The following is a 13,798-nucleotide window of genomic DNA, read 5'->3' on the forward strand; positions in this document are numbered from 1 at the left end:
GGAGACTTGGTTCCTTTTAATGGAGAAGGATATTTAGAAACCAAGTCCTGGGTGTGCTGGGAATGTCATTGCTTTGGAGTCTTTTTTAGGAAAAATTCTGAGCTCTTATTGCTACTTCTGATTGCGCTCCCTCCTCCCCAACTCCTTTTGTATCTCCCTTTTCCCACACTGGAAGTTGAGGCTCCCAGCAACATCAGTGTGTCCTCCTGAATTGTTCAGATGGCCAGTATGCATGATAGAGTTCAGAATTGCTACACCTGTCCCACGACCAACAGTAGACCTAGTAAATGAAGTTCAGCCTACTGAACAGTCTACTGAACCACTGTGTTAAAAAAAGTATTTCTGTTGAGTTCTGTGTTATTCCTTCTGTGAAAGATCAGATTGATGAGAAATGCATTGTTGGTAATCAGATTAAAAATGTCTTAAAAGAGGGAAACAAGGGGGTTATGGGGGCTGAGTGCCATGGCAGGAGACACCAGCGGTTTCGGCTGAGGGCTGCAGCCATGCAGAAGCCACAGTCCCCTCAACATCTGGGTGGTGGCAGTGGCTTTCCCTAGGTCAGTGCTCTGCTCAGGGTCGCTGTCCCCGCTCCTCTCCCAGGTACTCCGACCATACCCTGTGGACTGCCTTCCTGGGCCTGCATGACCAGAGCAAGCGCAGCGCCAGTGGGGTGCAGGAGCTCGGGCTCAAGCGCATCATCAGCCACCCTTACTTCAACGACTTCACCTTCGACTATGACATCGCACTGTTGGAGCTGGAACAGCCGGCCGAGTACAGCAGCACCGTGCGGCCCATCTGCCTGCCGGAAGCCTCACACACCTTCCCCACCGGCAAGGCCATCTGGGTCACCGGCTGGGGCCACACCCAGGAGGGAGGTGAGCTGGCTGGGCTGGCCACGGGTGGGCTGCCCACCTGCCTCTGTCTGGCAGTGGGAGGTTATCCCAAGGTGAAGTGGAGACTCGGCTCTGGCTCAGAGGCCTGGAGGTGCCTCTAAACTATCTGAGTGACCTTGGCAGTTGCTTAAACTGAGCCTGTTTCTTCACCTGTAAAATGAAGATAAAACACCTTCCAAGATGGTGCTCAGTGAATGTAAGAGCACTGTGGGGGGAGTCCTGTGTGCTGTAGAGGCAAACTAGCTGTGCCGTGTCAGGTCCTGTTGCAGGAGCCTGGCCTCCTCTGTCCTTCTGCCTCCATCCGAAGGCCCTGAGTTGGTAATTGTTATATTGAGAAAAATCAGTTATAACAGTACTACAGCACATTGCTAACAACCTGTAGAATAAAGAGAGGAAAAAGTAAACCGGACACTTGGCTCTCCTGCTATGACGACACCCCGGGGCCCCTCTGGTGCTTTCCGTGGGTCTTCCTGTTTTTCATTTCGCACACCTGTTCCCACGGCGAATGTCCGATCTCCCGTCACCTGTTGCCTGGCGGGTTTTACGTGTGTCGCCCAGTTACCCACAGGGCTGCACGATGTCCCCTCGCGTTGGTGTGGCATCAGTTCCTTGAACATTTGTCAGCCACGGGTATGGGGGCTGTGTCGGGAGATTTGCTACCGAGGTCTCTGGAATGGGGCCCTGCCCATGGCCCTGCAGGTGGGCGCAATGGCCCCCGGGTCAGCACTGCCCCCCCCTCCCCCGTCCCCCCCAGGCTCCAGCGCGCTGATCCTGCAGAAGGGCGAGATCCGCGTCATCAACCAGACGACCTGTGAGAGTCTGCTCCCGCAGCAGATCACCCCACGCATGATGTGTGTGGGCTACCTCAGCGGCGGCGTGGACGCCTGCCAGGTGCGCGAGGGGCGGGGGCGGGCCTGGGGACGGGCCTGGCAGGGGGCAGGGGGCGGGGCCCGGGGCGGGGTGGGCATTCATCCGGCCCTGGTCTCCCCGCAGGGCGATTCCGGGGGCCCTCTGTCCAGCGTGGAGGCCGACGGGCGGATCTTCCAGGCCGGCGTGGTGAGCTGGGGTGAAGGCTGCGCTCAGAGGGACAAGCCCGGCGTGTACACGAGGCTCCCTGTATTTCGGGACTGGATTAAAGAGCAGACTGGGGTGTAGACGCAGGGGCCATCCGTTGGCCACCCAACGTGCACACTTGCGGGCCAAGGACACGATCGCTAAATCCACCCCTGACTTGGGCCTCCCAGAAGCCAGACTGTGAACTGAATCTCCAGGACCTCTGGAGAGGGTGAATCGGCCTGGAGAGCCCCTTTCCTCCCTCAGCCTCCAAAGCAAGGATGCGAGGTGGGGAGGGAGGACACTGGTGGTGCCAAGGGGCGGAGACTTGAAGACACAGCCTCTCTCCTCCAGCCCCGAGCTGGGCTGAGGCTCTTTCCCAAAGATCCAAGTCCTCTGCCTCTCCTCCCCCTGCCTCTCTGATACAGGAGCAGTAGTGTTGTGCCGGGACTGCTAAGATGAGGCTGGTAGGGCGCTGTGGACTCCTAGCTTCACACTCGAAGGAAACCCAGGCCAAAGGACCCTGGAAGACACACCTGTCTAAGATTTGAATTGTTTTTTATCAGATCCTGGGGGGGGGGGGGGGGCTCAGTGTGTGAATTTGTGCGTATGAGTAAACTTTGTTTTTAGGTAAATATTTTTCTTCCTGGAGTTGATGAGCTCTCTTTCCTCCTTCCTCCTAACCCCAGCTGCAAGAAACTGGGTTTAAATTCCATTCAGCACAGACCCTGAAATCAGACCAAGAGCAGAGGTCAGCAAGGGGCTATGTTTTGCTTCTGAGAGCAGGGCCTGGTGCCCTGAAAGGTGGTGAATACGACAGAGAGGGGGCTAGGAGTGAGGTATGAGGTGGGAAGGGTTTGTGGCCCAACCTGGGCACCCTAGGAGAGGGAGGCGCTGTGTCCCCAGATGAAAAGAGGAAGTAGGGCTTTCCCTTAGGTGGGGAGGTGGTCAGATGAGGTGTGTGTATGCACGTGTGTGTGTGTGCGTGCTTGTACATGCAGACATGAGGGTATGCATGAACTCAAGGCTGTCCAGTGTGGTCTGAGTGGGTGGTCCCTGAGCCTAGAAGGGATGATGCCTTGCTTAAGGGTTCTCACATCTCCATTGCACCTTCTTTGACTGTTACATACTTATTTAAAATATTCTCTCTCTCCTTGCTTGGAGTGACACAGAGGGACAGCATCCGTGATCTAGGGAGGGTTTAGGGAGTTCCCGAAGGGACACTGGAGGACCTTCTGTATGCCAAGGCACTATACAAGCTGGGGCTGGGGGAAAGGAGGGTCCTAGGAAGAGAAATCAGATGGCCAGTGTCATGAACAAAGACGGGGCAGTGTTTGCTCATCACCGTATGCCTGGCTTAGGCCTGGCTCCTAGAAGACGCTAATACCTATTTGTTAATTTTGTTAATACCTATTTGTCTTTGCCCTCCATGAGTTTTGGGAGCCAAAAGGAGGAAGATACAGTCTGGAGCTTGGATTTTAGCCTGCCCCTTGGATTTTAGCCTGAGTGTTTTACCCTTTGGAAGGAGGAGAGGTTTTGTCTTGACACCTGTGCAGGCATGCCTGTTGGGTTTTCCTTCTAGGGAAGGGAAAGAACATCCATTTTTACCAAGGTGCGACAGGTAAAGGAAAGAAGATGTTGGAAGACCGCTGTGCAGGTGGTGCCAGGTTGTAAATAGCTGACATTCAGGGAGAGGCCTCACCTGTGCTCTGCTTCCCAAGTACGCACGCCCCTCAGGCCGCAGCCTTGGCTCAGCTGTGGAAGTGGTTCCCCGCACAGTGGGGTTCGGGGAGGCCAGCCTGGCCTGTGCCAGACCACAGCATCCTCATTCTCCCACCATGGCCTAACATGGTCTTGCACACTCCTTCCCAGGGTCAGAAATGCAGGCAGCGTCATCAGAAGACTTCACTCTGCAAGTGCCTTTGTCCCCTAAGGGCCCAGTGTCTCTCTGTAACCCCCTGTTCCAGTTTACTGTGGTTCCTCAGCCCCACTGTTTTCCACCTGGGGAGTGGGTTAAAAATACTGGTAAGACTCCTCTCCAGAAGTCTCGGGGGCGGGAGGGTGGTACTGGGCACATCATCTATGAGTGTGTTCCCACAGTGTGGCCCCTTTGCCGGGAGCAGCCACACCACCCGGGAAGGCTCATGCTGCACCCAGACCTCCTGCATCTGAAACTTTGGGGCAGGGTCCTGGAGTCTGTGTATTAGCAAGTGTTCCAGATGATTCTATGACCCTGAAGTTTGAGGGCCACCATTTTAGCAGTGTGTCCACGGGTAACAGCATCAGCCTCACCGAGTGCCCCCTGCCCAATGCCCAGGGCAGTGGTGTACAGGTATGTCCTCCACTCCTGCTGGGGTCTTAGTAACCTCAAACATTTGATGCCTGGAAGCTCGATGAAGTTGTCAGTTCTTTTCAAAAGACTGTGGAAGCAAATCCATTTACTCCTGACTGGAGATAAGAATGGCCTAAGAATCCTTAAGTAATGGGAAGTCAAACTCATCACTCTGAGGCTCCTTAGTCCACAGATCCATCTCTTTGGTTTCCTGCCAACTACCCTGACTCTCTATTGTTTTAGCCACCAATCAAAAACATTTGAACTAAAGCTTAGTGAATGTTTAATTCAATTGCATGGGCCGGGAGTCTGATCCAGATGTAGATTCTGCAGAAATAACAGTACATTTGGATTACTTAGGATGAACTTTATTATAGACACGGAAAGGGCCCAGTTAGGAAGTTGGGGGAGACTCAGAGCCGCAGAACCCACAGGGCCAGGAGGGAAGTTGTGCAGCCATCAGGGGGCAGCACAGGATTTCCCTTCTGGGCTGCAGACCACCCAGAGGGGGCGGGGCATGTTGCAGTCACAAGGGGCCTGCGTGCTGCCTTCTGGGGTTGCCTGAGGTGGGATAGGAAAGGACCCCAGGTCCAATGTTCTCAGAAGGCGGTCTTCCTGCTTTTCAGTTGGTTTTTAGTGCAATATAATTGGTGTCCTTTTTTAGGGTGAGTATCAAGAGGCCCCAGGACCAAGCCTTTCCTGGTTAGTCCTTCTGCCCCTTTGGTACCCCCGTCCCCCTAATCTGCAGTCAGGACCCTGGCTCTCAGACGTTGGGCCCAGGAGGACATACATTCCCAGGGAAGAGTCAAAAGACAGCTTTCGAGAACAGAGGTGACCTATGGGTAGGAGGTGGGTTATTACTGAGGGTAGCGAGCAAGTGTGAAATATCATCCAATTAAACACAGCTGGTAGATAGCTGCGACATATAGGAAAGTGTGTTCTTACACACACACACACACACACACACACACACACATTTAGGGGGAGGAGCAAGGTGTGTGTTTTAGGGAAGAAAGTCCCAAGTAGAGTATGTCACAGGAATGTTACCTGGCTGTTACCCCAGGACACTCTCCCTCCCCAGGGGCTCTGAGGTGCCTACAGGCATGAATTTAGGGGGCCTCAACCCTTTCGGGATGAAATGATGCTTTTTGCCTTTCCAGGCTTGGAGTCACAGGTGGGGGTGGAGGCGGGGGTGGGTGTTTTGTGCACCTGCAGCCACATGTAAATGAAATTAAGTCAGTGGTTCTCAGACATTTGAATTTCTTGGAACTGTGAAGTTGTAAGAGTGCATGGGCCCAACACATCTCACATTTAATGAAAAGCGTCTTCTAAGTGTTCTTTGTGCTTTGTCTTATTTAATGTAAACTTCACAACCCTATGGTCATTCCCATTGTACAGACAGAAAACCAGGGCACCAATAGTTTGAATCACTGGCCCAGGTCCCATATTTAGGACCTACCTGTTGCATCTAGGATTTGAGTGCTGGCGATCCGGCTCCAGAGTCGGCACTGTTAGGCCCTGGCCCACCACGAACTGTATTATTCACACACCATCATTTCATAAGGAAAGGACATTTTAACACGCAGAATGAAGGTAGGCTGCATGAGTCCCATTTCTTTTGGGAATTCTGACAAACCTGGTCATGAGCCCTTCCTGCCACATGGCCTATTTCCAGGCAGGGGGTTTGCTCTGGGCTGGTAATGCAGCCCCATCTGCTTTGCCAGCCTGGGTGGAACGTCTCTGCCGATCAGGTCCTTGTGCTCCGCCTAGCCACAAGCCTATCTCAATTTGCCCAGTGAGGGCAGTTGGTTGAAAGAGGGAAGGGAGGAGAGTGTTTGTTGGAAGAAGGTGGGGGATAACCACTGTCTCAGGGCAGGTCCCTGGTCACTGGGCCGGGAACCCTCAGGACGATCATCAGGAAGGATGCTTGGAAAGCCACCAAATACCGCTGTGAATGATGAGCCCAAATCCCAAAGCAGGAATGGGACTATTTGTCACCTGCTTTTACATCTTGGCATTTTACCTAGAAGATGGTTCAAACTAATCTTCCACAAGGTGACAGACACTGGCACTGACAACAGGGAGCAAGTGGCCATTGTTTTGGGCTTGTGGGGTGGCACAGGTTCCCGCCACCCAGCTGGTGGCCTGGCTCTCCTGGGGAAGAGCCCTTCTGAGCTGGTGGCAGAGACAGAAGATGAGAGGGAGCCGCCATGGGCACATCGGGAAAGGCAGGATTGAGCCCTGGGCACCAGCTGCACGTAAAGGGGGGGCCTCTGTCTAGATTTTATGTCCTGGCTGTTCCCTGCCACTTATCTGTCACGCTAACTGCTTTGGTGGTCAGAGAGGGCCTGCTTCCCTCCTTTTCTTCTCGAGAGGGGTGGTATAATCCCAAATTCGATCATCCTCTCTGTCTGCAGCTTCAGATTATTTATTCTATCCCTCACCTCCGATTGTTTCCTGAAAAGTACTATCCAGCATTGTTTCCAGGCTTCAGCGGAATCCATTCCATGGTCTGTCTGTTCCATTGTCTCAGAATCTTCCAAAAGGAGGAGGCATGTGTGTAATTTCCAGGGATGTAAACCTAACTTTCCCTTCCCCTTGGCTCTCCTGCTTCCCTTCCGCCACACACGTCCTTCTCCTTGGAGGTCATCACTCTTTCCCTGCCCCACACCCTTATGATCAAGAATAACTCAGTGTCTGTGCCAGACCTCTCCTCTGGAACTTCATATGAACTTGCTTAACTCAAAAAAGAAATTCTTCCATCCATAGCCTGTGCTCTTTTTCCAGAGAGCTGCGAGAACATGGTGGTGTGTGTGTGGTGGGGGGCGGGGGGTACTGGGAGAGGGAGGCTGGGGGCAGGGGAGGACGAGCGAGGTCCAGCAGAGAACGGTAGAGAAGCTCTCTCTCCACAAAGAAGTATATTCAGAGAACAGCTCCCAAAATAAATGGCATTGGATACCTCTTTGAATTTCATGATATGAATTCTGTCCAAATGCCTATTAGGACTGGAGAAATGTACAGAAACAGACTAGAAAAAAATGAGATCTTTGAAGCCTGTGACTTGCACCAAAAATGGTAACAAGCTTATTTATGTAAGCCAGAGGAAAGGATGAAGAAGGAAGTCATTAATTCAACAAGCTTTCTCTGGGGACCACTCTGTCATTTGTGACCAAGGAGAGGGCAGTTGATTGATGTAGGAGGGGGACATGTAGGAAGCCAGTCTTGAGGGTCCTGAGGCAAGTCCAGGACCTGGGGCGGTTCACAGTCCTAGTAGGTGTGAGGTCACAGGGTCTGGCTACCTGCCCAGGCAGGGGAAAGGAGCCTGTGCCTGGGGCCTTTCCAGTTTGAGCCAGGACTTTTCCATGATCCCTCAGTTGCTCAGTGGGAACTACTTCCTGGGCTAACGATGGCCTGCGGGGCATCCTGGAAGAATCCCACCCTTCAGCCTCACAGTTGGAAAGAACCTTAAAGGTCATCTGGGCCAACCTGCTGTAGCCCAGAGACAGGCTTCCGGTGCCGAGGAAGTCACTGTTCCTCCACCTGTCTTTGTACACCTGCCTCGCCAAAGGGTGTTTAAAGTTATCTTGCTGTCTTTCCCTTGCTGGATGTTGGCTCTGTGTAGGATCTGGTGGATCTGCTCCAGTGACATAGAAGTGTCAGTGGCAACCAGCAGCATGTGCCCAATGTCTCATCTATGTCACTTAACTTCAGGCTCATCGCAGTCCTGTGATGTGTATTCTATCACTCCCGCTTGCAGGAGAGGAAACTGAGCCTGGAGGTGCACTGTATCTTGCTCAGGTTTCCTCAGTGAAGATGAAGGGTGCAACCCCAGTTGCTGGCCTTAAGCCTGTGCACTTAATCCCGTATTGCCTTCTGGAACCAAGGTACTCTCCACCTGAAGCTTTGAGATGCTGGGTCCAGGACCTCTCTTGCCAGGTAATAAACTCACTGGCTTAGGCACCATCGTGGAAAAGGCTAAAATGAACTTTCACTAGCTGGACTCTGGAATGGCTCCTTCAGCATTTCAAAATCCTTCCCATTCCTATTTCTTTGGCTACCCCCAATAGCCCCTGGGCATTTCCCTTTCTCAGGGGCCAAACCATCTGCTTTCTCTTATTCCTGTGCCTGAGGCCAATGTGGACTGGAGGGAGAACATGTTTCCTTGAGTCGTTGGCCATGGGCAGAACTATGAGTTTTGACCTGAGATTCAGAAAGATCCACCTTTGCCCCTCATCTTGCTTCCCTAAGCCATGCATTTCTGCTAAATGCTGGTTGCATTTGGCGGAAGCTTAAGCAAAGGGCAGCAGAAGCCCATAGTGATGCGGGTACCTTAGCTTGGAGCAGTGAGTGGAAAGGAAGATGGATAGAAATTCTGTTGGGCTGTGGAACATGTACTGGGCCCTGCTGAGCCTAGGGAAATACCCCTTGCTCAGATTTTTCCATCTCAAAAAAAAGATCCACAAATTGAGCTTCTGGCAGGGTGGAAGTATTTCTGGATCACTGATGGCAGATTTTCGCTGAGATCCGGAGGAATATAGCAACCAGAGCTGTAAAGATAATTGTGTTTTGTTCTAGTTCAAAGGCTTTTGAAAAATAAATGAGTGGCTAGCAGTTTGGACTGTTTCATTGGGTATTTTAGACAAAAGTCTTTTAATTTGGTTTAAAAGTATTTTGTTAAGTTTAGGTTAGGGTTAGATTGTTTTGAATCCTTGCTCTGGGTCTTATTCTAGGTAAGAGCAGTAGGGGGCGCTCACACACCGCTTTTCATTAGATCGGTTGCTGAAAGGTCAGGCGTAGAGGTCCAGAAGGAAGTTTTGGGTGGTTCACCTTTCTCCATGACGTTCCTCCCGTCCAGTTAATGGTGAGTCTTGGCGAAGCATGGATGTAGAACTGCGTCCCCCTGTGTGGAAACGCTGGGTTTGGGTATCACTGTGAAGGCCCTTTCCTTTTCTCTTCCCGACCCGTCACCTCAAGGTGTGACTACCCATAGGCAATGGCTGTTTGCCAGCTGTTTTCTGCACACCCTGGGAGAATGCACCACACTTTACAGAGGCTGGCAGGCACTTTCAAGACCCACAAGTATTTCCTGAGCTCCTGAACTGGATGGCCTATCTCTGCATGTGGAGCAAGCCTCATTTATATGATCTTGGAGTGTGTTAAGGGTTGGAAACAGGCGGGAGGGAGTCTTTGGCAGATTCCTAGGCTGGAGCAGGTTTATGGGAAACCAGAGAGATTTGGGATCATGGTCACTGCTAAGGGGAACTGAGCATTTTCTTTTCTCTCTTCTCGGGGCCCTAAGAAGCTCCCCAGATCACCTTTCCAGAGCACGGATTTCATCCCATTTAATGTATCTGGGAACATTTCACATCTTTGAAGCTTTTCTTCTCCAAGGTTAAATATTTTTAACCCCTTCTGGCTTTCTTTACTACATGCTAGCTTTTCGGTCATGTTCACATCAGGTGCTGGGGAAGCTGATGAAGAGCTTGACGTGTCCGTGAACAGCTCACGATGAGGAGTTCCTTCATTCCTGAGAGTGAAAATGACAGAGGTAAGAAGTGTGCTGAGGTTCATATTACACTTGTTTTTTTTTACAATTAACTATAACTATAAAGAATGCTATTCTTTTGGACCCATTTCCATGGTATGTACATTTATACCTCATTTATTCATTCTGAGGATACTGACTTCTTGCTATGGGCCAGGCCTGTTCTAGGCACTTGCCCAAGTGATGATTCCAAATACCTCAAGGGGAAAGTGAGGCTGAGGGAAAGTTGTGTCACTTGCCCATATGCTGTGCTCCGAATCTCCGGACTCTGCACACGGCACTGTCCTGTCTGGTTGTCTACCACAGGAGGGAAGAAAGAAACCTTGAGAAGGTAGAGGCAGAACTGAATGTTCCATTAAAACTTTGTCAAAGCCCAGCTACTCAAAGATGAGTGTTTGGCTCTGGAAACACAAGCATATTTGTTCCTGTGACCCGAGACTAACATTATCCGGGACGGAGTCTGAATTGGATTCAGCCTTGACACCACTGCTCCCCCCGCCCCCCCCCCCCCCCCCCCCCCCGCCAGATACTTTTCATTCTCCTTGGGATCAGTAATCCTCTTCTGTTGTGTCTTTAATTCATGGGAAGCAAGGACCACACTTTCATGTCTACACTGAGAACAAGTTATACAACTTAGCACACTTAAAAGATGGCCTGTTGGCATGGTGCGTGGGGAGAACCAGGGAGGCGGCCAGTGTTCCAGGGTTTAGGAACTACATCGTTGAGTGTTTTGCTGCTGGCTGGGGCCAGATGAGGCATCTGGTTCCCACTGGAGGTTGGGGTTGCTGGAAAGAGCTGAGCCGCTGGGTTTTCCTTTGCTCCTGGCTCTGCTCATCTCCTCCGCCCCTGCGCCCAACATGCACTTTATAGTGGGAGAGGAGCTGGAAAATCCAGACACAAATTAAGAGCTGGGATAAACCTGTGACTGTGAGTGACAGGGCCCAGGTGGGACGGGAATCAACCAGTTGAGGAAAAACCTATACCTGGTGCCTGGAAACAGAGGCAAAGGAGGGGTAAACTTTGGCTCTGGGATGCTGGTTGTTACTGGCAGCAAGAGGTGGCGTGTGAAAAGGGGATATAGGGCTGAATTAGGAACACACTCATTTTTACCAAACATGAAAGGGCTTTTGGTCCCAAGTGCTACAGGGGTGAGGCTCAGGGCCCCATGGCCCCTCCAGGCCGGGTCTGGTAGCGGTCTTGGGGAGGGGTGGGGAGCACTTGAGCAGGTAGGACTAATGGTTAGAGGAGCACTCCGGTGACACAAGGTGGGGCTATGGAGGTTCCCTCTGCCTGGAGCATACGTCCTCCTTGCTAAACATCTCGACTTGCAGTGAGGTTATACAGATGTTCGTCTGGGGGCACTTACAATGTGCAAGGCAAAGTTAGGACGAACTCTTCCCCAAAGCTAACCTGGGCCAGTCTCTCTTCTGGGACTCCAGGGAATCCCTGCTATGGACGTGGGAGGCCTAGGACATGCCGTGGAACCCAGTTCTGGGTAGACATTATGCGCAAGTATCCCTGGTGCATCCGGGTACTGGTGGATGAAGCAGTGCTTAGATTTTCTAGTCATGTGCACATTTCCCTGTTTATACCTCATCCTTTTCACAAGCCTTCCCTGGTGCATCTCTTTAAAAGGCACTTTATACAGTTTTCCAGGGCAGTGATGTGCGTCCCCTCACCTGTCAGGCAGCTCTTGATGAATAGCCATTTCATGTCGACAGGGCATGACTTGTGGAGCCCATGTAGCCAGTGCCCCTGTAGGAAAGGATGTGTCTGTGTAGTTGACACAGGTCTTGGCGTTTGTTCAGGAAGACAGATTATGCCTGGAAACAAACCTCCTTCAGGTTTCTGTTCCACTTTTTAATCTCTCTGGCATTGCCTCAAAACAAAATACATGTGGGTGGGGACCCTGGCCCCCCTGCTGTCAACATGCCAGGCAGGGACACACCTGCTTGGCACCCTTGCAAAATTTGCTGTCCCCTCACCTCCTTTAGACCTTTCCTTCTCCAGCCATCCATTCTACCTCCCATTGCTTGCCTGCCCACCAGCACCCTCTACTTACCTCTTTTACTGTTGGTCACACCCCCTTCCCTAGTCCTCTCCCCAGCAAGAATAGAAACTCCACGAAGGCAAGACTGCTGTTGTTCTGTTGGAGTCTGTGCAGTGCCTGGAACAGTGTCTGGTGTAGCAGAACATTCGACATTTATCAAAGGGAAGCACAAGGAGCAATTTTAAGAAGTAGAGGGAATCAGGATAGGAGAAATGTCTCTAGACTTGGCAGAAGCAGAGTGCTGCTACAATGGGTCACCCAGCTAAGTAACTACTTGCATGACTACTCCTTGGGAGAAAAGTCTTTCCTCAGCCTCGATCTGAGCTCAACTCTGGAACCTGGCTGAGAACTTTTCCCAACTCACCCTATTTTCCCTAAGACACAGAGTTCCCCCTCAAAAACAAAGAGAGGTTGCCTAAGAATTTGATGGGGTCTGGGGCTCCTGGGTGGCTCAGTTGGTTAAGCGCCAATTTCAGCTTAGGTCATGATCTCACAGCTTGTGAGTTTGAGCCCCACGCCGGGCTCTGTGCTGACAGCTTGGAGCCTGGAGCCTGCTTTGGATTCTGTGTCTCCCTCTCTCTCTGCCCCTAACCCACTCGCATTCTGTCTCTCTCTCTCTCAAAAATAAATAAACATTAAAAAAAAAAAGAATTTGATGAGGTCAAATACATAATATGACAGGCCTTGGAATAGAGCAGACACCGTCCACTGTTCAAATGAGGCCCTAGTCTTAAGATCACAGGCCCACCTCTCACCAAACCCCTATACATACCCCTCCTCTAGCCCTACTTCCGTTACCTTCTTCCGGGCTCTTCCCTAAACTACTGAAGTAATCCCTAAGTCATCTCAGTGAAGTCTGTATGACTTCTTTCTACCTTGGTCATTCTTAATCTTTTTAGAGCAAGCCTTGTTTCTCTGTCTGAAAATGTGCAATAGTTCTGTTTCCCACCAAATTAATTCAAATTCTTAAGGCCTTCTCTGATCTGGTTCTAGTCTATAACATTTTTGTCCACTCTTCCCCCTCAGGGATCTTATAATGCTTGGCAAATTAAGCTACTTTCATTCCCTGGACATTCTACCACAGGCTCAAATGTTTCCTGGAGCAGCCTCCTGCTCTCTCATTTCTCCCTGAACCAACCCTAGACCATCTCTTTCTCCTTCAAATTTCCAAAGCACACTATTTGGTGTTTCTCTCGTGGCAATCAGTTATTTTTTTGTTTTATTTCTACAATTCTTTACTTCACAAGCCATTATCTCCTAAAGTCAGACTTCATTTAACCAACCCTGGGCTAGGGATACCTTGTTAAAAGAGACCTAGATATGGTATCTGTCCTAACAGAACTTAATCTCGTGTTTAGTCCAACTGATTTTAATCAATTATCATTATAATAAAAAGCATGTTATGTGAACAGAATAGGAAGTCCCAATCTAGTGCAGAACGCCCTGGAAAAGCTTCTTTAAGAAGTGATACACAGGGATGGACTTGGTGGATCAGTAAACCAGATGAAGGGAGGAAAATGGTGGCAGGACCAGTATTTTAGAGAACGATTTGGGGAAATTTTGGCCAGACTGATGGCAATTGTTCTCAGAATGAAAGTTAATATTCATTCATAACCATATACAGCCTTATATTTCACACCTCCATTTAAAAATGAGTAAGATAGGGGCGCCTGGGTGGTTCAGTCAGTTAAGCATCCAAATCCTAATGTTTTTTAAAAATGTTTATTTATATATTTTGAGAGGGAGAGGGAGAGCATGATTGGGGAGGGGCAGAGAGAGAGAGGGAGAGAGAAAATCCCAAGTAGGCTCCATGCCATCAGTACAGAGCCCAATGCAGGGCTCGAACTCACGACTCTTGATTTTGGCTCAGGTCATGATCTGAGTTTGTGAGTTCGAGCCCTGTGTCAGACTCTGTGCTGAGAGCG

At 50.6% G+C, this 13,798-nt stretch overlaps 1 protein-coding gene across 1 annotated transcript in view; it reads left to right on the plus strand.

Annotated features, from left to right (window-relative positions):
• The window catches only part of ST14 (ST14 transmembrane serine protease matriptase), a 42,822-nt gene extending 40,295 nt beyond the window's left edge, over positions 1 to 2,527 (plus strand). Inside the window, exons 17-19 of the mRNA XM_047879326.1 lie at positions 601 to 875; positions 1,648 to 1,784; positions 1,887 to 2,527. Of these exons, the coding sequence (XP_047735282.1) occupies positions 601 to 875; positions 1,648 to 1,784; positions 1,887 to 2,048 (574 nt within the window). The 3' untranslated portion in view covers positions 2,049 to 2,527. The remainder of the gene's footprint in view (positions 1 to 600; positions 876 to 1,647; positions 1,785 to 1,886) is intronic.
• Positions 2,528 to 13,798: the final 11,271 nt, after the last annotated feature.

The sequence above is a fragment of the Prionailurus viverrinus genome, chromosome D1, assembly GCF_022837055.1.
Source record: "Prionailurus viverrinus isolate Anna chromosome D1, UM_Priviv_1.0, whole genome shotgun sequence".
NCBI classification, from domain to species: Eukaryota; Metazoa; Chordata; class Mammalia; order Carnivora; family Felidae; genus Prionailurus; species Prionailurus viverrinus.